The 27,213-nt window shown below is 40.9% G+C and overlaps 1 protein-coding gene across 3 annotated transcripts in view; it reads right to left on the reverse strand.

Annotated features, from left to right (window-relative positions):
• VAMP4 (vesicle associated membrane protein 4) overlaps positions 1 to 9,651 on the reverse strand; it is a 28,902-nt gene extending 19,251 nt beyond the window's left edge. For all 3 annotated transcript variants that reach the window (XR_013975119.1, XM_080920912.1, XM_080920911.1), the window contains exons 1-4: positions 9,513 to 9,651; positions 5,755 to 5,873; positions 3,660 to 3,706; positions 674 to 724 (exon numbers count right to left, since the gene is read on the reverse strand). Coding sequence is in view for 2 of the 3 variants with exons in the window: in XM_080920912.1 (XP_080777038.1) it covers positions 674 to 724; positions 3,660 to 3,706; positions 5,755 to 5,820 (164 nt within the window). In the remaining variant the exon portion in view is untranslated. The remainder of the gene's footprint in view (positions 1 to 673; positions 725 to 3,659; positions 3,707 to 5,754; positions 5,874 to 9,512) is intronic.
• Between the last annotated feature and the right edge of the window lie 17,562 nt (positions 9,652 to 27,213).

The following is a 27,213-nucleotide window of genomic DNA, read 5'->3' on the forward strand; positions in this document are numbered from 1 at the left end:
ACAAAGAACCCAGATGTGTCTCCAGATTCCTCTACTCCAGTGACACTTTTGATATGAGAGAGGATAGATGATGTGGATGGACAGAGTCACTCTAGCTCAACAATTACATACAGACACACTTGCAGGCACACTCATGCAGAATGCCCTGTGAATTCACTAAAATCTTGAGACAATGGCTTTGAGGACAGCTTCACTCCACTCCATGGGTACTTTATAAGACCATCATTAGACAGTTGCTTAAAACTTCCAGGTACTGATGACGTATGCAGTTTCTGCAGCCTACATAATGTAGACTACAAAAACCACTTAGCTGAAGTTTAGCAACAATTCCCTTGTAGCACAGCATTCTACAACTGGAACGGAAGTTACTGGCTCCTTTTGGTATTATTGCTACAGTGTGAGACAATGGTACAGGAAACCTGCACCTTTGGCCACGCTTTCTTTTTCTATAGAATATGAATCTAAAGGCATTTTGGGCCATATTATCTCTGCTATCGTAGTTAAAAATAAACAGCAATGACTAAAATAGACTCAAATGGATATTGCCTCTGTTCTAATAAAAAACTTTGTTTATAAAAACAATAGGCAGCTCTGGTCACAGACTATAGTCTAATAGCCACAGTCTACATAGAACTATGACAATCATTTAAACAAGAAGTATCTAGGAACTTACTGCTTAATTTTATCATTTCTAGGTCCAAATCTTGGTCCAGATGGTCCCCGTCTGAAAACAAAACATGCAGTATACATTTGTAATGACAATATTTCACAAATATGAGCACAAAGATTATATCTATGTGTGCAATCAAGCTGGGTCCTAAATATGGATCATCATTAATCACTCAGAGCTGTATTTAACAGGTGTTGGTAGAACTGAATGCTACATAATCACATATGGACTTCATTGGCCATAATCTAATTCTTCCAAGTGTTAAAACTTCCTGAGAAGGTACAGGTTACATAATCCTAATCCACTTGTTTGTTTGTTTGCTTTTCTGAGACAGGGTTTCTCTGTGTAGCCTTGTCTGTCCTGCAACTTGCTCTGTAGAACAGTGTCACCTCATTCTAATATATCCCCGCTCTGCCTCCAAAATGCTGGGATTAAACGCATGCGCTACCACTACACAGCACATAATCCTGATCCTAAACAATACTTTTTCCTCTATACATAAAACTCTGAAATGTCATATCAATGTAACTGACTGTAAGTGACTATGAATACCTTAGAACTAAAGAATGTAATTCTCTTTGAATTTATTAAAAAATTAAAAAATTTGAAGTATATTTTTTGACTCTCTTTCTTATAGATACCCAGACAATAAGAGGAAAATGTAAGAACACCACCACAATCCACCCATTTCAATGTTCTAGGAATGAGAACGTCAGGATATTTTGATGAAAATTTTCTGGAGACAGAGAATAAGGTATAAAACACACACACACACACACACACACACACACACACACACACATAAAACCAACCTATGTTTTTAATTTTTTATACATGAAACTTTCTAAAGGAAGTCAAAGTATGCATTTCTAAGAAATTGTTTTAGAAGGAAAAAAAAAATCAAACAATTTATTAAAATAATGCCATTTATAAGTATGAAAATATCATGTTGCCATTACTTCTATAAGCTTTTTCCTTTTGGTCTTCAAAGCTCCAACTAAATCCTGAAGTTCTAGACCAGCTATCCAAAATGATAAGTCAAAGCACAATATTTTATATTCTGAACCAGAGAAATTATAATAAATTAAGAGAAAAGCATAAAAATCAGTTATTAAAAAGGATGTGACAGATGAGGCAGTTACCTAAAAATCATTATGTTAAACTGTTCCTAAAGTGGGACATGGTGATGCTCACCTTTAGTCACAGCACGGCAGAGGCAGGTGAAATCTCTGTGATCTCGAGGCCAGCATTGTCTACACAGTGAGTTCCAGGACAGGTAAGACTATGTAGAGAAGCCCACAAACCAAATCCAAACCAAGCATTCCAACTGCGTGTTAACTATAGAAGATTATCTACACACTTCAACTGTAGCCTATCAACACGTTTCACGGGCTTCAGTTTTGCTTACTTCTTAATTTGTAAATTTTGAACACCTAGGCTCACGCAGTCTCCCATGTCCCAGGTAGCTGGAACTACAGGTACAGGTACACCGTCCATACTCACGCTCAGTGAACTGTCACAAAATATTCTTAATAACCACAAACAGAAAAAGAAATAACAACAACAAAAATCCAGAAGCAAACAAACCAAGAGGCTTCAGAGGAACAGTGGTTGGAAGTGGACAAGAAACAGTTTGCCTCAGAGTCTGTGAGATACAACTCCTGGTGCTCCCAGGGCAGAATTACGGTCTGTGACTACAGCTACTGAGTCAGAAGAGGCAAGCGGGGCTCCTCCCATCGCTGCCACTGACATTAGCCCTGGACTGGGTCCTCAGACAGGCTGAGAAGGGGTTGCCCCTGTTGGCCTGAGGAGACACCTCCATCTTCCCTCCAGCATTCTTCTTATGGATTAACCAGGATGAGCACGCAGGACTTAGCACACAACTGGAGCTGGCGGGGAAGAGCACGATGAATAATGACTCCTTAGCTACCTTGGACTGTTCTCAGCACAGTGGTGAAAACCTTTATCAGGGGCCCCACAGACACCAAGGACAACAAAGCTTGGCCCTTCATCTGTGAACTTCTAGGGCCCCGAAGAAAACACTGTATCGGGGACCTTAAGAATCACCTTGGATGAGCAGTCTGACAACTATAGCAACATACCAAAAAAAACTCATTAGGAAATACCTAACTCAAAACTCAAAGTCCACAAACTATAATGCTCCTACAAGAAAACATAAATTAATCATTATAGTATTTACAATGTAAGAAGTAATGAGAAAATAGAGAGAGGGAAGAGAAGGAGAAGGAAAGGGAGGGAAAGATCAAGAAAGAAAAAGACAGAGTGACACATAGTGACACACATCTATAATCCCAACATTTGGGAAACAGAGGCAAGGTGATAACTGGTTTGAGGCCTGTGTTATAGAGTGAGACCCTGCTGGAAGGATGGAAGGAGGGAAGATACGTAAAATGTGTAAAATAGTTATTTCAACTAAATCAAAGCTCTAGTCGTGATGTGGTCACTCTGAATCACAGCCTTTACGCCTAGGGGTTTGGCCAAGACAGAGATCAAGGCTTGTGTTCTCATAACCCCTGCACACAAGCATTTACAACAGTTTTATATGTTTGAGCGAAAATCTAGAAACCACTTAAAACACACACAAGGGAGTGGATACACGAACTGTATGTGTTAATACAGTAGAATATTACCTCAAAACATAACCTATTGATCCACAGATGGATCTCAAAATAAGCAGGTTATGTAAGTGAAGCCATTTTAAAAATCCAAAAAGGTGCGTGGGGGGGGCACAACATATAGTTTCATTTATATCAAACTCTATAAAATCTGCAGTGACAGAAAGGAACGTAGTCTAGGAGAGCAACAGCTTACAAAGAGCTTCAGGAAAGTTCTATGGCAACTGTGCTCGTTCCTTATTTTGATAATACTATAAAGATTTATTTTGGTATATGTCATACCTCACTTGAACACTTTAACCAGATGCACTTACTTGTATGTTAATTATATCTGGATAAAAAAATTAACTTACAGAAAAAAGTCCTCTTCTTCATCTGAATCATCTTCCAAAAGATTTCTCTGTCAAGAAGTAAAAAGACCTTGAGTTTTCAGATACAGATGAATTATAAAATCTCAGAGACAAGTTCTAGGTTGTTGACATTTTCAGAAAAAGGGAACAGTAGGTTACTGATGCCTGAAGAAACGGAACAGTGTTCTGACCTTCCAGAGAAAATGCTTTCAATCCCAGAATCCTACCTACCATTCCCCTGCCTCTGTCCTCAGTTAACAATTCAGTGTGGAGTCCAAAGATTACCCCAGAATGAGTCCAGGGAGGAGAGGTGATCTTAGAGCAGAGATAAAGGCTTTTCTAGAGGCTTTTACAAGGTAACTTTACAAATTCACACTATCAAACAAAATCCCCCTTGAAATGAAGATGGTGCAACATTCTCCCCTAAAATCAGAGCATGAGGTCCTACCAGGAGGTTAAAATTAAGCAAAATCTAGACATTCAGATACAGATAATACATATTTTTGTAGACAGAGTAATGGTGTCCCAAAGTTATCCATGTCCCAATACCAAAACCTGTGACTGTTAACTTGTGAAGGGAAAGAGATTTGGCAGGGGTAACTGAGGAGTCTGAAGGTTCTTACTGATTACTCACTTAAGCCTCAACTAAGGAAAATGTTTTTTCCAAGAGAGGAGGAAGGCAAGAAAGAGACACTGTGAGGCTGAGATTAAAGATGGAGAAAGGGTATGAACCAAGAAAGGTAGGTAGCCTCTGGCAGCTTGCCCAAAGCGCAATTTCCCCCTGAGAGAATATAAAATAATAGCTTTATCATGCTTTACCTTTGTGGCAATTTGCTTCTACAGAAATAGGAAATGAATCATGGATGTATCTTTTCTGAGGACACTACTCCTCCAGGAGTTAGACTAGCCACAAAGAACAAGTCTTAAGATAAGAATGGATCTAATCAAATATATAGTCAATTTGAATGTTTGATGAGGTCTGAGGGGGTGGCTCAGTAAGTAAAGCACTTGCTTCATAAGCCTGAGGACATCAGTTTGGACTCTCAGCAGCCATGTTAAAAAAGCCAGGGGTGGCATCATGCATCTATCTGTACACAGTGCTGAGGAATGGAGACAGGAGGATGCTCTCTGGCCAGCAAGCCTACTCAGTCAGCAAGTGCCAGGGTCAGCGAGAGATTGTGTCTCAAAAATGAGGTGGAGGGCAACGGAGGAAGAGACTCAGTGTTGACTTGTAGTCTTCACACTCACACATACAGGTGAGCACACTTACATACATGCATGTACAAACTTATACACACACACATTAAAATAAATGATGGTAATGTCATTTCGAACAGTATGGGGGGTGCAATGTGAGAAAGTGGGCGTGTACTGATGTGCTCATCCTGGTGAGGAAGGAGGACAGGAAGGGAAAGAAAAAAGCACACCAGTGAAGGTAGATCAGATCTGGTGTGTTGACACCATTCAAACATCACTGCTAAAATAGTTAGTTAATATTTTAAAAAACAGAGTGAAGAAGAAGAAAGGGAATAAGTTCACTAAAGTGCCTAGTGGTCCCAAGGAAAGGTAAAAGATGAGGAGAAAAATAACCAACCTGGCACAAGTGTGAGGGAACAAAAGAAATTCATGTATGTATGATAGTTGTAAGCCTATATAAAATAACTAATAAATAACTAGAGAGTAAAAAAAGAAGGCTCTATGAAATGTTCATTAACAACTACTGGCTAATACTGAGCATTTAATATGTGAGCTGTGATGTCTCAACTCTCAACGTAATGGGTGATCCTGAGAAAAATACCATGTAGAGAATTCAAAGATCAATGGGTGACTACATGGGACTTAGATTGTTGTGGAAAATCACTCTAAAGAGATGAAACCCAAACTGAAGTTCACATGATATTAAAGAGCTCACAGGAGAATGGCTGGCCCAGAGAAAGCCCAATGGTACTTATTATGGGCATCAGGTGTGACCTAGTAGGGTGAACAGGAAAAAGGATCTCTTCCTTTTATGTTTCCATACATTTCAGATACTCTTCTATATTTGCAAGGAATGCAACTTAACATTCAGTTTCTTTAAAGCTTAAGATTCTAAACTCACCCTTTCACTTTTCACAGACCCAGTGACGTCATCGTCATTTAGGTGGCGCTTGAACTTGGGAGGCATACTTTCTGCTCACAAATACTCTTGTACTTCCCAACAGTGTAAATATTCACCACCTTAAGGAAAACAACAACAAATTTCATCATGTGAGGAACTCTGCAGTATAAGCTAAAGTGCCCAACACTGTGCAATGCCCTAGACCTCTTCCTCCTAACTTTACCTACCTACCCTTGCTCCATTCTACTGATACACTTATATGCTAAGTCTTCGACTGAAGTAGTTAAGACCATGGTAAAAATGAATGTTATTCCCCCAAGGAAACATGTAGAGAATATGGTGAATTTGGAATTTTATGACATGAAAGAACAGACACTGTCAAAGAGGGAGAAAAAGGAAATAGTCCCTAAATCTTGCAAAAGCTTTATGATTTTCACTTGGAATCAGAAAACAGTGGCATACTTCTAGTCAGTGCACTTTTAATTGGTTGCTTAAGGAATGATTCGGTTCCTCATCTGTAAAACAGTGATTTCCAGGATTCTGCATGAAGTTAGGCAGTCACATAAGATAACACATACAAAAACATTTTTATGCTCCATTGGTGCTACATGAGAAGGGCTAATTTGTAAGTACTAATGTGACAATCTAGTATTAACAACTTTCTCTCCGTGTGTGTGTGTGTGTGTGTGTGTGTGTGTGTTGCCTCACTACATATATGTACACATGTATTCAAATATGGGTCTATGTACATGTTTTCTCTCTCTCTGGCTTTCTTTTTTCCTGACATGTGGATCCCAAAAGCCCCATACCCATGAGAGATAAATATGACTTTTTAATGCTGAGACTGACAGGTGTCCTGCAGTCTACAATCAGCTTCAGAATGGAAGCTATCACTGAAAAATCAAAGTCAAGATTAAAAGGCTGAGAGCTATTTCAGTCCACACCGCTCCAACCTCTGGAGAAGGTAGAGGGATAAGGGTTGAAGTGACTTCTGACAGCTGCTGTTGTAACCTACTAGTCACACAAATGAAGTATCCATGAAAAACCAAGTGGTCAGAACCCCAGATACAAAAATCCAAGAGGTCTAGTCCCCCAAAAAAAACAATACAAGAGGTCCAGACCCCAGGGAGTTTTGAAGCATAAATACATGACTTTCTTAGAGGGTGGGCACCTGGAGGGGCCAGGAGAGCTCTGTGTTTCTCCTATACTTCTCCATCTATCCCATCTGATAATTAATCTGCACCCTTTATAACAGTCTTTAAAATAAACAGGCAAACTTAAGCAAAGCATCTCCCTGCATTCTGTGAGCCACTCTAGCAAATTATGAAACCAACAAAGGGACAGTGACTATCTCAATTTACAGCCAACCAGGTATAAAAACTTGGAAGTACACTCTATGTGTATTTCACCACTCCCTTAAATCTCATGAACGGTTTCTATTCAGTGGCCACTGAAGAAGAGGAAAGTTGTGGCTATTTCCTAGAAGACAGTAGTAGAAACAAACTAAGAGGCCTTTCAACTGGTGTCTTCTGGAATGTCCTGAAAAATCGCTTGCTTTCTGTGGGAAAACACTCTCCTTGCTTTCTGGGTTCACATACATTTTTCTGAGAGAAAATGTGCTTTTTCGTATATATATATATATATACACACATACATATATATATACATATATATATGTATGTATAAATATATATATATATACATACATACACACATATATATATATATATGTATGTATAAAAGGTTAAACAAAGCTGGGTTCCTATACTGTAGAAAGACCTCACAGCCTTTTGTACGTTAATGTGCACTGGGATTTTTTCAGGAAACACTTGAGTATGCAACATCACCAATTCTTTTCTGGGGAAGTAGCTGTCATGCAAATACATATTTCCAGTGTTTTGTAGCAGATGATGTCTGACTAAAAATCCATAAAAGCCTAAGATGCTTAGAATGTGCTAAACACATATATGCATCTTTAGTAACAAAAGCATTTTTAGCATCCAGTGTTACATATGCATTTTCTTTTTTAAAAAATTCTTGACACGTCTTTCAGATAAGCATTAAGAAAATGTAGTAAGATAAATAACTGTTATGTCGTACCGCCAGAACAGATCAATAAGTGGCTATGCATTTTCAGTTTTAATATCTATTTGTTTAGTTGCCATCATGGTCTAGAACTCTGTTCTAGAAAGACATACTTTCTCCTAACAACCTACCATCTTCTATTTAAAAGACCAGATCTTTGAATCATTTAGATATTAGTCTATTGATTGTTAGGCACTAAGAGAAACCGGAATCAAAGTGGTATCAGTGAAATCAGCCTCCTGTTATTTGTTTTCAAACCAACAACCTCACTTATAACTATTGCCCGTCCATGCCTGAGTGATGGCTCTGGGGCTCTTTATTCCACATTACTTCTGTTAGAATCATCTGGCCCATTTTACCCCTTACATCTTAATCTCAGAATAAATTTCATTCAAAAACGTTACAGGATGCACTGAGAAAAAAGTCAGTAAAGCAAGAATTGAAGAAAGTGAGATTTTAACTGTATCTGGACTTTATATTTTTATCCTCTACAGTCCAAAAGAAACAACTGGCTGATAAGAACAGGTACTCCAACTGATCTTAGCCAACAGGAAAGTGGGATCAAGCAAGTTCACATAATGTCCTTTTACACGGTATAACAATAAACCTTGACGAGGGGTAAACCTCTTATTCAAGTTCTAAAAATCCAGGCTGTCAGTTTGAGAAACGAAGCAAACTCAGGCTAGACAAATAAAGAAACAAGCCACCAGCAAAATAGCAGACTGATAAACGAGCTACCCTTGATAAACTACCCAAAACTAATGATATTTATAGATTAGAAACAAGTAGCAGAAATAAACTGCTTAGAAATTAGAGTTGAGTTCATTCTGCCTAGAGTTCCTCCTACCAAAAATATTCTTGTCAGTTAACGTGTCTACGTAGTAAGTGTCATCGTGATGTCTTTCCACGTCGTGGATGGAATACTACCCGGTTCACTGAAGTGTCAACATCGCAAGACTCTTACGTGTACTTCCCCGCTCGCTTAAATGTCACGTATGCATCTTCTGTCGTGCGTTCTCTATTCAGTGGCTTTACATGTAATGCACTTCTAACCTGTTGTTTAATCTACTCTGCCTTTTCTACTTGACAAAACAAGCTCTGTGCATTTCATTTCACTAAAAAGCTCGAATGTGGCTGGGCACGGCTTTCCTCGGCTCAGCTCCATTCCCTTGCTGGTTGCTTCCTCAATCTTGGCAGGTGACAGTTCCACGCAAATCGTGACTGGAAATCGTACTCGCAAAACCTGTTACGTGTAAGGATTCACCTCCACCCTCGGGTCAGTCTAAGCACAACGGGGTTGCGCGCTTTCTCCGAACCCCAGAGGAAAGGACCTCAGGCGAGCCTCCGGGCCAGCTCCTCCGCTTTCTTCCCCGCGGCCGCCCAGGCCCCGCGCCCCGACGTCTGCTAGGAACTCTGGCCCCCCCACTCCCGTACAGGTGCCCCCCCTCCTACAGCTCTTCCCCTGGAGGGCAACTCGATTCCAAAGCTCCTCGGCCGCCCCAGCCGCTTCCCCAGTCCTCGCGCCCCTTCCTCAGGGTACCCCGGGCCCCAGCCTTCCCCACTCGCGACCAGGCCCTCGCGCAGGCCAGCTCCCGGCCCCAGCGGACGTTGGGGGCGGTAGGCAGGGGCGTCGCCTGGCTTCCTTCCTCCTCACGCGCGCCGGGGCGGGATACCTGCGGCCTCCGAGAAGCTCCCGGCAGCAGTCCCTGCTGGCAGCGCCGGCCGGGCGGGGGAGGGAGCGGGAAGCTGAGGAAGAAGGGTGGGAGGGGGAAGGCCGAGGGCGCAGACCCGCCACCGCTCCGCTCTGCGGCAGCGCCCCCACTCATCGAGCGACTCGGCGCTCCGCCGCCTAGCGCTGGGCAGAGGGGGCGGGCTCAGGCCTGGGAGATCGAACCGCTCGGTACTCCGAGGCCTGGAGAGGGCGCCTGGGGGCGGACTCAGGGCACCGAGATCGAGCCTTTCGTCGCTCCGGGTGTTGTCCTCTGGCGGAGGGGACAAGTTCAGGCAGTGGAGACACTGAGCAGGTCGACCGCTCCGGCCTTTCTTTAATTTCGGAGAATCTCCAGTGGTTGTGAGGTTCAGATCCGATGGAGGAGCACGTGGGTTGTACGAGGGATAAGTAGGGAACACTGAGAAGTCTCTTAGAGCCCGGCGCCGAAAGGGTGTAGGTGCTTTAGAAGATGCTACTTTGTGGGCAGTCTGAGGGAGCCGAGTCAAAGGGGACGCGTGTGATGAAATATCTGTCTGATACCATTTAGAAAATGTTAAGAGTTGCTCAGTTTTGTTTCCTTTGGCAGGATCCAGACTTAGGGATTCAGGCGGGAAACCTCCCTTACACTGCCATTACGCCGATGTAGTCATCTCATTCACGGCTTGGCATATTTCTTTAAGTAAGTCTGGTGTCGCTAGACTTATTCCAAAAATATAGAATTTTGTATTTATGTTCTCTTTTTATTTATCTTCCTACATGTCTTTTAAACTTTATGGTTATGAGTCCTCTGTTAATAGTTTTTTAACTGTGGGAAAATATATTGTCAAGTATTTTATAGACACAAAAATAAGAAAAGATGTCCGGGGACAAGAAAACAAACAGGAGGAGGAACATTCCAGAAGAAAGCCCTCCATCAGCTGTTCTGTAATGTAGGGTTGATGTTGGACTCACTATAGCAAGAGTCTGCTCCTTCACAATTGGCTGACTTGGCCTGCCCAGAATGAAAGTGTCATAGTCTGCGCCTCTGGCAGGACATAGTGGTGAGATTATCACAGAGCCCTTAGACGGCCCAGAGGTGTTTTATTCGCTTGTTTGTTTCTATTTATTTGGTGTTTTATAAGATTTATTATTTTATGTGTATGAGTGGTTTTGGTTGCACGCATATATGTGCACCATGTGTAAGCCCCGTGCTCTTAAAGATCAGATGAGGGCTTCAGGTCCCCTGGGACTGGAGTTACAGATTGTTGCAAGCTACCACGTGGATGCTGGGAATCGAACCTGGGTCCTTAACAAGAACAATAAGTGCTTTTACTCACTGAGCTGTCTTCCCAGCCCTTGCAGTTGATGTTTTTGTCTGTATATTTGCTTACTGTGTTGGACTTCCTTGCTCTGTTTCATAGCTAGCTAATGCCCTTGCAAAGAACATAAAGAAATCTGAAAATAGAGCTATAATAGACATGTCATTCTTTAGCTTTAATGAATAATCTTATTTTTTTTTTTTTTGTATTTGGTCATGGTGCCTTAATTTGGCCAATTATTTTGATTGCTTTTGGGTCAGGAACCTATGCCCTCACTCTTCTTTAGTAATGTGCAAAGGTCTCTTTGACCATCACTAGCATTTGTGAAAACTTAGGAAACATGGTTTTTATGGTCAACTGAGTCACTGTCTTACTTAGTGTTCTATTGCTGTGAGACACCATGACCACAGCAACTTTTATAAAAGAAATCATTTAAGTGGGGCTAGCTTACAGTTCAGAGGTTTCGTCCATTATCAGCATGGTGACATCAGGGGCTAGAGAGGAGCTAAGAGTTCTATTTCTGGACCTGCAGGCCACAGGCAAAAGAGACACTGAGCCTGGCTTGAGCATCTGAAACGTCAAAGCCCACCCCGAGTGACACTGTTCCTCCAATGAGGCCACACGTATTCCAATAAGAGCACACTTCCTAATCCCTGTCTAGTACCACTCCCTAATGACCAAGCATTCAAATCTCACAGCTTCCTGGGGCAATACTTATTCAAACCACCACAGTCACATATTAGCAAGCGGCATGGACGATTATAAATATCTCTGTATCAAGAACTTAGAAACCACTTTCATTAAAAAGCACTGATCACTGAGTCCTTACTTGCTTGGGCCCACAGGTAAATCAAAGCTGCCTCCATTGTGCCTATCTTCTCTGGCTCAGAATCCAGCTTGACTCTACATGCACATGTTAATCACTCCAGTGTCTTTCACCTAGAGCAGCTGTCCTCAGCTGCTGCGGTAAATATTATGAGGTGTTTCTGTTGCTATCAGTCCCGAGGTGTCACTCCTCAGGAGCCGCTCCAGTGAGGAGGCGAGCACATGGACTCCGTCACACAGTCCGAAAGATGCCCTCGCCACGTGGTTCCCAGGCAGTTCACTCCGTCTGCCCTGTTGCTTCTGTCACGGGTGGACACAACCACCCCAGCGTGTTCCTCTCCTCTACCACTCGGCACAAGCATGACTCCAAAGCCTGGTAGCTTATCAAGCAGGTTTATATATTAAATTCTTAATCCACAAACCCGCTACACAATAGGCTTATAACCAGTGGACAAAGATAAAAACTGTACTTCTAGATGAGATAAAAAGACCCTTAGGAACCCTTAGAAATAATAACAACCTCATCAAACTAGAGATAAGCCTAGAGAAACATACACATCTGCCTCCATCTTAGTTCCTCCCGGAATCTCCTCCTCCTCTTCTCCTCTTCCATTTTCCTAGCCTTTTCCCCGCCTACCTCTCCACTGTTCAATCATGTATCACCTTAACATCAACCCACACTCAACCTGTGGGTCTCAACCTCTTTGGGAGGGGTGTCAAGTGACCCTTTCATAGGCGTTGCCCAAGACCATCAGAAAACATTTACATTATGTATAACAATAGCAAAATTACAGTTATGAAGTAGCAATGAAAATAATTTTATAGTTGAGGGTCATCACAACATGAGGAATTGTATTAAAGGGTTGCAGAATTAGTGAAGTTGAGAACCACTGCTCTAGAAGGAGAAAAGAAAGCATCATAAAGATGTTGGGTTTTGATGCAGAATCTCACTAAGTAGCCCTGGCTGACTGGAACTTACTATGTAGATCAGGCTGGCCTCAGACTCATAGAGATCCTTCTGCTTCTCTTTCTCTCTCTCAAATGCTGGGATTAAAGCCATGTGTTACCATGTCTGGCCTGGACTCAGTATTTCTAGTGGCTGCATTCGAAACAGCAGGGAGCTGGAGGAGTCAAGGACACCACAAGACCTTCAGACTCAACTAACCACCAACCAAAGAGCATGCAGGGTCTCCACCTAGGACTGTTATGTATTGGTAGCAGATGTGCAGCCTGGTCTTCATGTGGGTTCCCTAACAATTGGAGTGGCAGCTGTCTGACTGTTCCCTGCATTTGGATCCCCTTTCCCTGGCTGGGCTGCCTGGTAGGGCCCCAGTGGGAGAGGATGCACTTATTTTTGCTGTAACTTGATATCCCAGGGCCTGATGGTACCCAAGTGGGTCCTCTCTTTTTCCTAGAAGGAAGGGGGAAGTGGAGGGAAGGACTTTTGACAGTTGGACTGGGAGGTAAGGAAGGAGGGAGCCTGTGACTGGGATGTAAAGGGAATAAATAAAAATTAATGAAAAATAATACAAGACAAACAACAAAAAAACAGATGGTTGAGAGGCACCCCGTGGGTGCTGGGAAATCGGTTTTTCTGCAAGACCAGCCAGTGCTCTTAACTGCTGAGCCCTCTCCAGCCCCAATCGTCAGATTCTTAAGTAGATGTTCCATCATTTCTTAGTTTTAGCTCATCTCATTCTTCCAAAATTTCTCATTCCAATTCCTGAGCTGTATTTGAGGTGTGTGTGTGTGTGTGTGTGTGTGTGTGTGTGTGTGTGTGTGTGTGTAAATCAGGTTGTCTCATGGCTTGCCTAGGATTCCTATTTCTCAAGTCTGCTAAGGCAGATGCTGCTTGATTTGTTTGCTTTACGGGTTTCAGTGTCTTGTTGCTATTGTTTCCTATAAAGTAAAAATAAAAGGATGTAAATTACAAGAATATGAACAAATGTACAACAACGCTCAAAATATAAGTGAGAAATAATAAAATGCTGTTTCATCTGTCAGTGAGAAGAAGTAGAAGACAGTTGAGCAGAAGATTCTCTGTCTATTCTTTATTCATAGACCGAACGAGAATGTGATTTTAATAAATCTAGTAATTAAGACTCCCCTGCAAACAAACCAATAGTATTTGCTTACAGAACAGTTCATATGTATGGAATTTCTTATATCCCTGTGCTGAGATTGCTTATGATAAGTACATCAGGAATCTGACTCCAAGTATATAAATCACTGGGAAATAGCATCGTACATTATGAATTAGTGTAACTGTTTAACAGCAGTGTCAAAGCTGAGTTAGCTCATTCTTTATTAGTGGGGTGGCTGTACATCTTGCTTAGAAAGCACATATATTTTCCTGCACAAAAGTGCACCCAAGTCAGGAGTTATCTAGGGAGCTAAGTAATCTAAACCTGTCCCTACTTTGTACACAGTTGATCAAATGAGTTATGTGTAGTGTGGCTTTAAAATACAGATTGACTATGATTTAAAAAAAAATTCTCATTTGCATTGTACTGGAAACGCCCTGATGACTTTCTTAGAAAGCTTAAACATGGGGGCTGGAGAGATGGCTCAGTGGTTAAGAGCAGTGAGTGGCTGCTCTTCCAGAGGTCCTGAGTTCAATTCCCCGCAACCATATAGTGGCTCACAACCATCTGCAATGGGATCCGATGCCCTTTACATCTTCGGCTGTGTCTGAAAACAGCTACAGTGTACTCACATACATTAAATAAATAAATCTTAAAAATAAATAAATTAAAAAATCTTATCTTAGGGAAATACCCCTTCCTCAAGATGAGGACATCAAAAAAAAAAAAAAAAAAAAAAAAATCACATCTAGTTGTGTTATGTTTTAATTTACTGTTAAGTTAAAAATGGCTACCATTTGTCAAATTTGTCAAAATTTGTTTTTAAGCACCATCCTCATCATTAACACACGTTACTGCTGTACAACAACTTAGTGGGCAGTATCATTTTCCTGCTCAATTTAGAAAGCATGATTGTGAGATAAGATTGTGTAGTTTGTTCAGGGTTTAGGGAATGCACGTTAATAAATGTTGCAGAGCTATAGGCTTACATTAAGGTAAAATAGATATTTTATCTAAGCAGGTCACATGCTTCTCCTAAAGTAGAAATTAGGCAGTTCTTTTCTAAAAGCAGGATAAAAATGTTTAGTTGTGGAAGTATATTAGTAAATTGAGTCAGTTGCAGAGGCAAACAGACAGACATTACATTAGTAAAATTAGGAATTTTTCAGACACTTCACTACTAAGTTCTTTAAAATTGCATAGAATTAACTTGCCAGGATGTCATGATCACACAAAGGTACAGTGTAAAACACAGTGGTCAACACATACTTGTAGTTAGATGTCTAGGTGACCTACACTTTTAATCCCAGGACTCAGAAAGAGAGGCAAGTGGTTCATTCGTTGTCAGCCCCCTCTACATAAAAAGAAAAAGTAGAATAGAGCCAACATCCAAACTAAACTCTTTTTAAGTATTGTATTGTGATACATTGTTTCTGTTTCCTCCCTTTTTATTGGATATTCTCTGTATTTACATTTCAAATGTTATTCCCTTTCCACCCACTCTCATCCCCCCCCCTTCCCCTTGGTTCCATGAAGATGCTCCCTCTCCCAGCCACCCTCTCTCACCTCAGCTCCTTGGCATTCCCCTACACTGGGAAAACACACCTTCACGAGATCAAAGGCCTCTCCTCTCATCGATGCCAGACAATGCTATCCTCTGCTACATATGCAGCTGGAGCCATGGGTCTCTCCATGTACTCATTGGTTGGTGTTTTAGTCCCTGGGGACTGTGAAGTGTTTGGTTGGTTGGTAATGTTGTTCTTCCCATGGGGTTGCAAACCCTTTCAGCTCCTTCAGTCCTTTCTCTAGCTTCTTCATTGGGGTCCCCGTGTTCAGCCCGATGGTTAGCTGCAGGCATCCTCATCTGTATCAGTATGACTGGCAGAGCCTCTGAGGAGGATCCATATCAGGCTCCTGCCAGTGAACACTTGGCATCAGCAATAGTGCGTGGGTTTGGTGACTGCATATGGGGTGGATTCCCAGGTGAGGCATACTCTGAATGATCTATTCTTCAATCCCTGCTTCTCTATTTGTCCCCTTTATTTTCTCCCGTGAGTGTTTTATTCTCCCTTCTAAGAAGGACTGAGGCATCCACATTCTGGCCTTCCTTCTTTTTGAGCTTCATAAGGTCTGTGAATTGTTTCATGGATATTCCAAGCTTTTTTGGTTAATATCTGCTTATCAGTGAGTGCATACCATGTATATCCACATGATACATTGTTTCTAATACTGGAAAAATTTTGACACTTAAACAATATTTGTAAGCCAAATAACAAGAGAATGGGATAGTAAAAATCTATTTATCAATCTTATAGTTAAGAATTAGTGCAAAATGGAAATAGTAAAATATAAAGTCAGTATATTATTTTATCTCAGTATAAGCAGAACAACAATTTTATTATATAAAGCCTATCAAAAAGTTTTGGTTAAAGGACACAATTCCTGTGAGCTGTGTTGAATACTCATGGTGAACAGTGAATGCTGTACAGCCCAGCAGGCCAGACAACAGCTACCACCACCTGGGGGTTGCAGAAAGTTCCTTGAATAAACACAGTTTGACCAGTTTTCTTCTCTGGTGTGTCACTTCCTGGGGAGGTGTGAACAAATGTCTCTTACCCCCCAGATAGGGCAGCAGCAGCAGTCAAGAGAATAAATTCCACCCAAGTAGAACTTTGGTGAGCCAAAGAGTTTATTGGGGTTACTTCCTGGAGGGTAAGTGACCCAAAAGCAGACAGTATATCACCCAGATGCCAACTCCTATGTGGTGGTTTCATCTCCGAAGCTCCTTGCCCAACCTGCAGGTGACTCCACCAGAGAGACTCCTTTTAGCAGCTGTTTGCTCCTTTTATTTACTGCTTTTATAGCCCTCGTGTCTTGTGAATCTTGTAACTTCCTAAGACTTGAGGCATTCTATAGCCTCCTGAATCTTGTGGGGCTCTCTTTCCTAGAGCAGTGCTCTGATCCAGAGCACTTAGTCATGCAACACTGTGCATTTGACCTGTAGCCTTGACTCTAGCAAGTTACTTGTGAGATGGGAGAGGGTGCACCAAGGTGCAAGTGTTTAAATTTTCTCTGAAACTGTCCCCTGAGCTATGTTTCTTCCAAACCGATGAGCAAGCTCTTGGTTATTGACTCGTGCTCTTATTTTTGTCTAACCCTTTGAAGCCTTTCTTTGATTTGACACCATATCGACCGTGTCAGATGGCAGGCCAACATAGAATTCTCTTAGTTTCTCCCCTTGCAGTTATCTGTCATTGATTCTTCTGTTTTAGCTTTAGCTGCTCCAGCAGAACCTCAGTCTGATCCTGTAGTGGTAACTGTGGACTTCCTGCAGCCCATCCACTGCTGGTGGGGAAGCCACACCCCCCGTTTATTCTTCAAGCATAAAGAAGCAATCTTTCAAGTTTAGTACCTTGCTATGATCCCATTTGATCTAGGAAGCTTTAGTGCGCTGAAGGTCACACATGGCTTTCTTACTGAAAGTGCTAATGCTAATTTTGGGTGCAATGTCAAAGTGAATCAGCTAATCTTTCAGATATATGTGACAGGTATTCTATTAATGTTTAAGGATATAAAAATGGTGAACTAAACACTTTCTTCCCAATACAGTCTTATAAGGTTACACAATCCTAAGTGTGTTAGCTTTCCATTACCATGATAAAATGATTGTGTGGTAGTTTGAATGAAAATCTTCCCCATGGATTCAGGTGTTTGAACTCTCGGTCCCCACTTGGTGCTGCTGTTTGGGTAGACTTAAAAGCTTTGGCCATGGCTAGAGGAAGTATGTTACTAGAGGTGGGCTTTGAGGTTTCAAAAGCCACAAACCTTGTCTAGTGGACGCTCCCTCCCTCCCTCTCTCTGTCTATCTCTCTTGTCTCTGTCTCTCTTTCTCCTGCCGCCCCTCTCTCTTCCTCTCTCTGTGCTTGGTGTTTGTTGTGAGTCAAGCTCTCTGCTTCTGCTGCCATGCCTTAGCTTCCCCATCATGGACTCTAACATTTTCCCAAATGAAATCTTTCTTCTATAAGCTCTATACATTGGTGTTTTATCATAGCAATAGTAAAGTAATAAACACAGCATGCAGTAGCATATAAAAAGAGAATAAATTGAATTAGTGAGTCTCAGAGATTTTTAGCTCATACCTTAGGCTACTACTAAGTCACGAGAATAGTTCAAAATACATTTTCACTTTCACCATAGATTACATTTCAAACAGAAATAAGTACATTAGATAATCACCATTGCTACGGATATTTAGGAAACAGTAAAAGAATTGTTGACAGTAAGACTAGAAGAAAAGATGATATACAAGAAAAAATTGGTTTTCTGAGGGAGGTACCTTTGAGTGGGAAACATCTAAGCTGACTTAAACTATAAAAGGTTCCAATCTTAAAAACAAGGAGAGAATGTTCCAGGCAGAAGGACAGCAAAGGCCACCAGACAGGAAAGAATGTGGCATTCAAAAAATATTATTCTGCCCATTGTGCTTAAAACCGCACAAACCTTTCCGTCTTCATTATGTTGAAGTAGGTGGTTTTTGGTGTTCCGTGCACTCACATGCCAGGCTCAGACCCCTGCAACCTTTACAGCTTGCAAAATTCAAGTTGTATACTTACTGGCAACATCCCTTTTGTCCTCAGCTCCAACGTGACAAACATAATTCTACCTTCCTTGTCTGCCCTTTTTCAGCCCCACCCCAGACTTTGAGACGGCGTCTCAAGCCACCAAGCCAACTTCAGAATTTCCTTTTTCCCCCTTCTTTCATTGCTTGTCTTTATTTTATTTTGTACTAGAGATTGAATTTAAGGCTCCATACATGGTAGGCAAGGGCATTGCCACTGAGATACATCCTCGGCTCTACTCTAAATTTTGTTTCCTTTTTTTTTTTTTTTTTTTGTAAATTAAACAACTTTATTTTAAAAAAACAGAGATAAATGTACAGATTTTAAAAGCATTTTTGCATAAAACCATAGAATATATTTTTGTCAGTACTTGATTTTTTTTAAAGGTTTGATAGTATGCATTGAAAATTTACTAGTTACAATGAGCATAAAGTACATATAAAACAAAACATAACATGGAAATAGTCGAAGTTTTCTTGGTGTGTAAAGATTAAACATAATGATTTTTAAGTACCAAGGATTGCCACAAGGCTGCTTTCTTAGCTCTTGAATTATTAATGGTTTAAGGTCTAGGTGTACCCCACTCTGAGAGGGTGTTATACACTTTTTTTTTCTAAGCAGGACCGAGGCTTCCACATTTTGGCCTTCCTTCTTTTTGAGCTTCATACTGTCTGAGAGTTGTTTCTTGGGTGTTCAGAGCATTGTGGGGCTAGTATCCAATTATTAGTGACTGCATATCATGTCTGTTCAACTTCAGAATTTCTATGTTGCTAAGAATGACATTGAATTTGTCATCCTTCTCTCAAGTTCTGGCCACCACACCCTACTCACAGGTTACCTTATATTTTCGTGCGTTTGGCTATGTCAGATACATTATATAGGTGGAATCATGCGGGATTTGTAAGTTTGTGGTTGGCTTGTTTCCCAGAGTAGTGTCTTTAAGCGTGTGTCAGGATTTCCTTTTTAAGGCTGAATGCCATATAATCGGCATTTTGTTTGTCCACTTACACACTAGCACTCCACTGCAGAAACTTGGCACTTTGGTTGCTTCTGTTAGGAACACTTGAGTTGTTTCTCTCTCTTGCCTCTGGAGACTAATGCTATTGTGAACATGATGTGTAAGCACCTCTCCAGCATTTCCCTTTACTTGGGAGATGGCTCAGCAGTTGCAGAGGACCCTAGTTCAATGGCCGCCACTCATGTTGGACAGACCACAACTACCGGTAAGTCTAACTGGAAGAAATCTGACACCGTGGGCTCTGGGAACTCTGGCATACACATACACAGAAGCAGACATACACAAGTAATAAGTATGTTTTTAAGACTTTTCTTTTCACACTTCTGTTTTCCTTTTGTTTTTCTCTCTCTTTTTTTGGATATAGACCCTGGGTGAGCTTGCTGGATCACACAATAGCCATTTTAAAAATTTTTGAGACAGGACCATTTTGTGTTTCCACAGTACTAACAGTTCGGTTTCTCCACATCCATGGTGGCCTTTGGTACGTTCTGTTTTGTTTTCCTGTGCTCATCCTGTGGTATGTAATGGGTTTTGTCAATTATTTTTTTCTTGAGCTAGGATCTTGCTGTCCAGTCCAGGCTGGACTGGTTCCTGACATCTTCTCAGCACTGGTGGTAGGTGTGGCTCTGTAGGTTTGCTTTATATTTTCTTACAATAGCAATGTGTAGCATTGTACACACCCAAGTCCTTTGTCTATTTTGACAATAGCCATTGATGATGAAGTATATGAGTTGTTCATATGTCCTAGATAGTCACCCTAATTTGTTATGTTTTTTTAAAGATAATAACCCTAATTATTTGTGATTTAGAAGCATTGTATCCTGTCCTGTAGGCTGTCCATTAACTTTTGTTGAATGATTGCTGTCGTGTACAGGAGATTAGGGTTTGGTTTAGTTCCACTTTTCTGTTTTGCTTTTGGAGTTAGATCTAAGAACTTCCTGCCAAATCCAATGCTGCTGTGAAGCCTTCCTCGTGTGCTTTGTAGGTTTTGGTCCTTTATTTTGAGTTAAGTTTTGTACGTGGTTAATATAGGAAACCAACTTCATTCATTCTTTTACAACTGGCTTCTCAGTTTTTCCACACTCAGGATTTTGATATTTATGAGAAAAGAGGGGATAGGCCAGTTGATTGGGGCATGGTTAACAGTGAGTATAGGTGAATATGAGATCGGGTCATGAAGGCACTTTAAAGCATACCAGGAATTTAGCAACTGGAGAGCATCATGATCAGATTTATACTTGGAAAAAAAAAACAATACATGCCATATAGAATACCAAATATCATTAGCATCCATGTAGCTTTTTAGGAAGATAATTCATTTGTTTTACTAGTACTATTTTCCCTTATTTATTTTTTTTAATGTGTATAGTCTTTACTTGTTGTTTTTGTTTTAAACCTCCATGTTTTAGGTTAGCTTCTAATTTTTCTTTTTTTTAAAAAATTGGATATTCTCTGTATTTACATTTCGAATGTTATTCCTTCCCCCCCCCCATACTCTTATCCCTCCTCCCCTTGCTTCCATAAAGGTGCTCCCTCTTCCAACCATCCACTCCCACCTATTTTCCTTTTTTGCTTTGTAGTTGTTGAGATAAGCTCTCTATATATCTTGGCAGTGTGTTTGCGGACCAGGCTGGCCTCAAACTTAGAGACCTACCTGCCTCTGCCCAAGTGCACCGCCACTCCCATCCCCCTCCTAGCTTTTTAACCTTCTTTCCGTCTAAGCTATTAACTCTGTGAACCTGCACTTTTTGTTCTATGCAGTTTTAAGTCTGTCCTGGCTTTTGGAGGACACTAAGTGCTGAATCTACATTTGACCTTGCCACAACCAACCTGTGCCCTTTCTTTATTTTCTTTTTTTTTAATTTATTAATTTATTATATATGAGTACACTGTAGTTGTCTTCAGACACACCAGAAGAGGGCATCAGATCTCATTACAGATGGCTGTGAGCCACCATGTGGTTGCTGGGATTTGAACCCAGGACCTCTGGAAGAGCAGTCGGTGCTCTCAACCACTGAGCCGTCTCTCCAGCCCTTCTTTCTTTCTTTTCCAGTCAATATTCATTGTGGTAGAGTCTTAGGATTTTTTTTTTTTTTTGTAATATGTGTTGCTAATGCCTTGAGAAAAATTATGTGCCCTAACTTGCTTTTCTGGGTCAAGCCCATCCTGTTTATTCCTTGAAATAATCATAAATACATGATTCAGCAATCTCACTTCTAGACATATATCTTCATAAAAAACACACGTTCATACAAACACTGTATGTTAATGTTCACAGCAGCATTATTCATAATTGCCCAAAGTGGAAAGAATTAACATCCATCCTATTCGATGATAAAATAGAATGGAATGCTAATACATGCTACATAAGACATAACTCTGGAAATGAGCTAAATGAAAGAAGCCAAACACAAGACGCAGTGTACTATAGTCATATATAAGTAATGAAGCTGGGGAATTTAATAACTTGGCAACTTTAGCTGCTATTTTTGAACAGTGCAAATGGAGGTCTGTGAGCTTGTCCTTTGTACTGGAAAATGTTGCTTTGATCTGCAGTTCCATTACGTACTCAGGATGTATGTATGGCCTTAGACATTCAGGTTCTTCTGAATGGTTCTTCTTTATCCTCAAATCCTTTGTGTATACTGGTTTATGTGGTACTGAGGATTGAACTTTGAGGTGAACACTCTACAACCATCTGCAGTTATCACCAGCCCCGTTTCAGAGACATGAACGTCTGTCAGGTCAGGATAGAAGTATGGCAAGTGGCAGGAATGGCAGCAGCAGAGAGCCATGAGCTCAAACCTTGACTAGCAAGCTGGCTTCACCTGCACCTGGAAGTCTTATGACTCTATTTTTATGATATGTACAGAGTATGTAAATCTATGAAAACAGATAGAGGAGTTGGGTGGACAGATAGGAGTAAGGTAAGGAATGTCTATATTTTTATTATTGATAGAGTTTATGTTACATAGAGTATAATTCAATTCTTAAAATGCCATTTTTAAAAATATGGCTTTTTCTACCATATGTCAGAGAGATGGAGATAAAGACAGTATTCAAGCAGGCCTAGTGGCTCATGCCTGTAATCCTAGTACTTCTGAGGCTGGGGCAGGAGGATTGATGTGAGTTTGAAGCCAGTGTAGGCTACATGGTGAATTCTAGGCCAGCCAGGATGACAGAGGGAAACGTTATTAAAAATAAAGTAATAAACAACACAGAAAACCAAACCAAAGACCCAACCAACCAGCCAACAACTAACCAACTAAAGATGAACTATTTGGAGAAGAGGAGAATTAGTGTCAATAAAAGGTTTTGGCATCATATTTTGATATTCTTTTTAGGGAAAGAGCTTCCCTGTACCCTAGCCACCCTCAGGCTAGAAGAGTTTCCACTCTGGAGAAGGATAACATTGGACTAGAGGGAATTTTGGGTTTGTGTCTTTGAGGGTGCTGGATCAGAAATTTAAGATGAATATTTTGGGTGGAGCATTTCAATGAATTTTATTTATTGAATTCTATTTTAAAATTATTCCTTTGGTTGTGGAAAGTATTTTGTTATGGGCTGAGGACAGAGTCCCCTAAGACGAGACACTTGAGATGCTCATGATTCAAAGTGCTGAGTGAGTGCTAGAGTTATGGAGAAAAATAAGTTGTTTTTCAGGGTATTTTTCCCCTTGCTCAGAAACTGGTTTACAATAAAATCGTGGAGAAATCTCTGTTACAGTCTACCCTTATACTCTTCCCCAATACCCAGGATGCACATAGGGTCCAAAAAAAGACTTGTGAGCCTTTCATGTCCACACACCGTCCACAGGTCACTGACTCTGGGGCCATCCTCTCCTCTCCCCGCCTTCCCAAGTTTCCTTAAGGCCCAATGGCAAACGACTTACCTGTTTCCTGTGTTCTTTACTTCCCCTGTCAAAGTGAACAGGGATGCTTTAGCAATCCACAGGTATGAGGAAAATTGTGCAGCCACTGATTTGGTCACAGAAGAAATGATGGAACAAAGCAAATACTGGGAGGTGGATGGAATACCTATGACTGAACTCAATCAGACCTAAGTATAATTTCTTTCATTTATTTTCAAGCAATTGGAGTTTCTTATCAATTATGTGTGTATGGTTGCCGGTGTGTGACCATCTCCTAGGATGATGCTGATTAGTACTTAACGAGACTGACATGTTCTTCCAGCTAAAAGGGTCAGTTCTGCTAACGTAAAAATTAATTTAGCAGCTCAGAATCTCTTTCCCATGGTTCCAAACCATTACATAAGAAAAAACTCTTGGCAAACTACAAGAGCTATTCAGAGAGAACACAGCATTACCATGAGGAATCCAGTATTAGCTTGCAAATTACTTCTCAGGTCAACAATATCCTCAAGAAAGTGTTGACACCCACCTAATAAAGTGGTATGAAATCACTCTGGGTTGTTATGCCTGCCTCCCATTATTGCAAGACACAGGAGACCATTCATTTAACACCAGTGTAGAAAACAGACTCATCTGCTAAGATCACCAGCATGAAATAGTTTCCCTATGACAGGAGCCACTCCCTGTCCACCATGGAGAATTCTCTTTATCCAGTTTTATATCCCACTTCTGAAATGTTTACAGACCTTGGACCAGTGCCCCGGAACTGGTTGTAACTAACTGTGGGAGGACATCAGCTGAGATGGGCATGTATGACATCCAGCCTTTGCCTGTCTGGCTCTGGGATTCCATAGCATGGGGGATCCTTTTGTTCTACAGATGATTTTCTAGTTCTCCTGGTGCTTTCTACAGAATAGCCCTTCACTTATTGAGATGCCAATGCGGGTACCATTTTGAGTCCCTTAGTCTTTTATTCCCTTCTAGTAAATCATCAAACTCTTTGGTCTTCCCAGAGAACATTTCTCAGATCACTGCTTCCCAACTTTCACGGTTGTGGTTCTTTGTTAGCCTCTTGTGAGTTGATAGGCTAACAAAAAGGAAGACTCCTCTAGCTTGTGTTTAAACTCAGTTTCTGGTTTGACCTGCTGTCTTCCTCCCGCTGTAAACCCTTGTCCCATGTAGACACATCTCTCCCTTTCACGTTTATGCTCTGTACTGGTTTTTCGTTGCCTCTGCAACAAGTGACCAGAAAATTTGGTGCTGTGGACAATGCAAAGGTCAAAAGCCTGACATGTGTTTCTCTAGACCACAAAACCATGTCAGCAGGGCCTATATTTCTTCTGCCTGCTCTGCTGGAGAGGAGGTCGTCTTAGATTCCCTTCCCATCTATAGGATACCCTTTCCCTGGCTTATGGGTTCCTCTCATGCTCAAAGCCAGACACAAATGGACCGGGTCCTGTCCTGCTAACCACTGTGCTTGCTCTGTTGCTTCACAGGTATCCTAGTTAGTACACTGGACCCACATGGATAATCTAGGTTAATTTGATTTTAATATCAGCAGATTAGCAACCCTAACTGTCTACAGCCTTAACTCCTCTGTGCCAAGTAACTGATTTGCAGATTCTGGAGCATTCGGATGCAGCCATCTTTAGGAGGACATTGCTCTGCCTGTTACATACTCATCCATCCAAATTTAATTTATTACTTCTTGTTTCTCAGTTAATTGCTGTAACAACCAAGTAGTTTTGAATATTGTCAACAAAACCTCAGATGTATATTATAACTGACTAAGCACAACGTGCAAATGATATATCCAGACATCTTAATTCCTATTTTTCATAAGTAAACTACAGGGTTGAATGTGTTTTCTAAACCCAGTCTTTATTTTAATTTATTTTAGATCTATTTCTGTCATATACCTTAGTGTTTTATATGCATGTGTGTATGTGCACATATGTGCTTGGAGCCTATGAAGTCAGAAAAAGGCATTAGATCCCCTGGAACTGGGGTTATGGATGGTTTTGAACTACCATGTGGGTTGCTGGGAACTGACCCTGGGTCCTCTGTGAAAGGAGTAGGCACTCACCACGGAGAAATCCCCAGCCTTTCAGTCTTTATTTTTAATCATTGAGGTAGTCAGTTTGGGAATCCTAATATAACAAAGCATTTTAGCATCGAACTTTAACTGTATTAATGATACCACACACTTACTATTATCAGTTAAGTCTTGCAAGAAACATTTCAAATAAGCAAAGACTAGTCAGTCTGAGCTACAGAATATTCTAAAATATTTCTGCATTGTTGATCTCATTTTAGCAAATCTCTGCTAAGTCTCTGGTTGCTATTGCTTTCTTTAGAGTCAAACAATCTATTTAAAGGGGTTACCTAAGACACCAGAAAACACAGATGTTTACCTTGTGATTAATGACAGTGGCAAGATTACAGTGATGAAGTAGCAACAAAAATAATTTTATAGTGGGGGGTCACCACATGAGGAACTGACATGACATGACGTGAGGGTCAGTGTTAGAAAGGTTGAGAACCACTGACTGAGTTCACTGAAAGGGTGAACTGCCTTCTCATAATCCCCGATTTCTTCTCCCTCTCCTCCACCTATGGCATGCTTTTATTGAAATAATGTCCAGTATGTAGCACAGACCAAAGCATAATATAGATTCTTTCCACCCCTTTCCCAGGAAAGCCTTTGGTCTACCTTAGACTAGAAAGAGGTCTCAAAGGTATTTCCTATAAAAATGTTCTATTTTTCCTTTAGCACATCACTACCCTGATTGAAGATGTTTGCAACTGTTTAATGTCTTTCACATGACTGTCTTGCTTATTGCTCATCTATATCTTAACCATGCCTACTATAATTGATAGTTCACATTGGGCATTCCACATTCTTAGTGAACCGATGAGACCTGGTGTTGGTGGGTGCTGTGTGTTTTGCTTCTCTACAGTTTCATAGTATTTCATGTATGATGTCCTTGACTCCTAATACAGGTTTACCCCACAGCTCCCTGATTTGGAGCCTTGGGTGATAAAGTAGCTAAAGTCATATCAAGATGGAGGAAGAGAAACAGGAGATAAATAGTCCTTCATGTTCCTTGTATTGGATTTGGGGGTTAACTCTTTAAAATTGTGGAGCTAAACCTATCAGCAGCAGTGAGGAGACACACCCTGGAACTGCCACCAATGGCCTGGTGCGCTCTGGTCCTTAGGGACCTCCAGTCGAGGACACAGATTCTTGACTGCTCTGAAGAAAAGAATGCCAAGACAAATCTGAGCGAGGATGAGTTAGTGCATTTATTATGCATACGTGATAGTGCACAATTTAGATTTAAGTACTTGTTTTTAGAAAGAGGTTCCCAAGAAAAGGACAAAATATACCCAAGTGTGGGTATGGCCTTCTCAAGAGAGTACTACTCAGCTGTCTTTACAATGGCTGAATCCATTACTCAAAGAATGTAATTTACAACAAGGATTAACAATTAAGCAAAGCTTCAGAATTATGTACAGAAATATGAAGCTGTTTGTTTAGTTTCCTCAGCTTAAATTTTTTTTAAATAAATGAAAATTTTAAGGTAGCTTTATATGGTGTATTGTTTGGTCTTGGAGAGAGGAGCGCTGGCGTGGTTGAACCCAGGGGTTTAAGCAACCAGGCCCCGTGTAAGCAGTTTGTTTTTTCACATCATTGTTTGGCATTAAAAAAAAAAAAAAACCCTTGTTTGATATATTTTTAGGAAAGCTAGCATAATCTCTGTAGGTAATTCTGGATTTATCAGCTGTGCTAAGGTTTGTGTCGTTGCTGTTTTGTGTTGACCCCATTCTAAGGTGAGGGACTTCTTTTCCTTCTCATGTCTCCTTAATTTGCCCTGCCTTTCTATCCAGTCTCACACCATATCCATTTTCACTCATTACTCACTGACATTTTAGAGCTGTGGTTTT

The sequence above is a fragment of the Micromys minutus genome (assembly GCF_963924665.1).
Source record: "Micromys minutus genome assembly, chromosome: 1".
Classification (NCBI taxonomy): domain Eukaryota; kingdom Metazoa; phylum Chordata; class Mammalia; order Rodentia; family Muridae; genus Micromys; species Micromys minutus.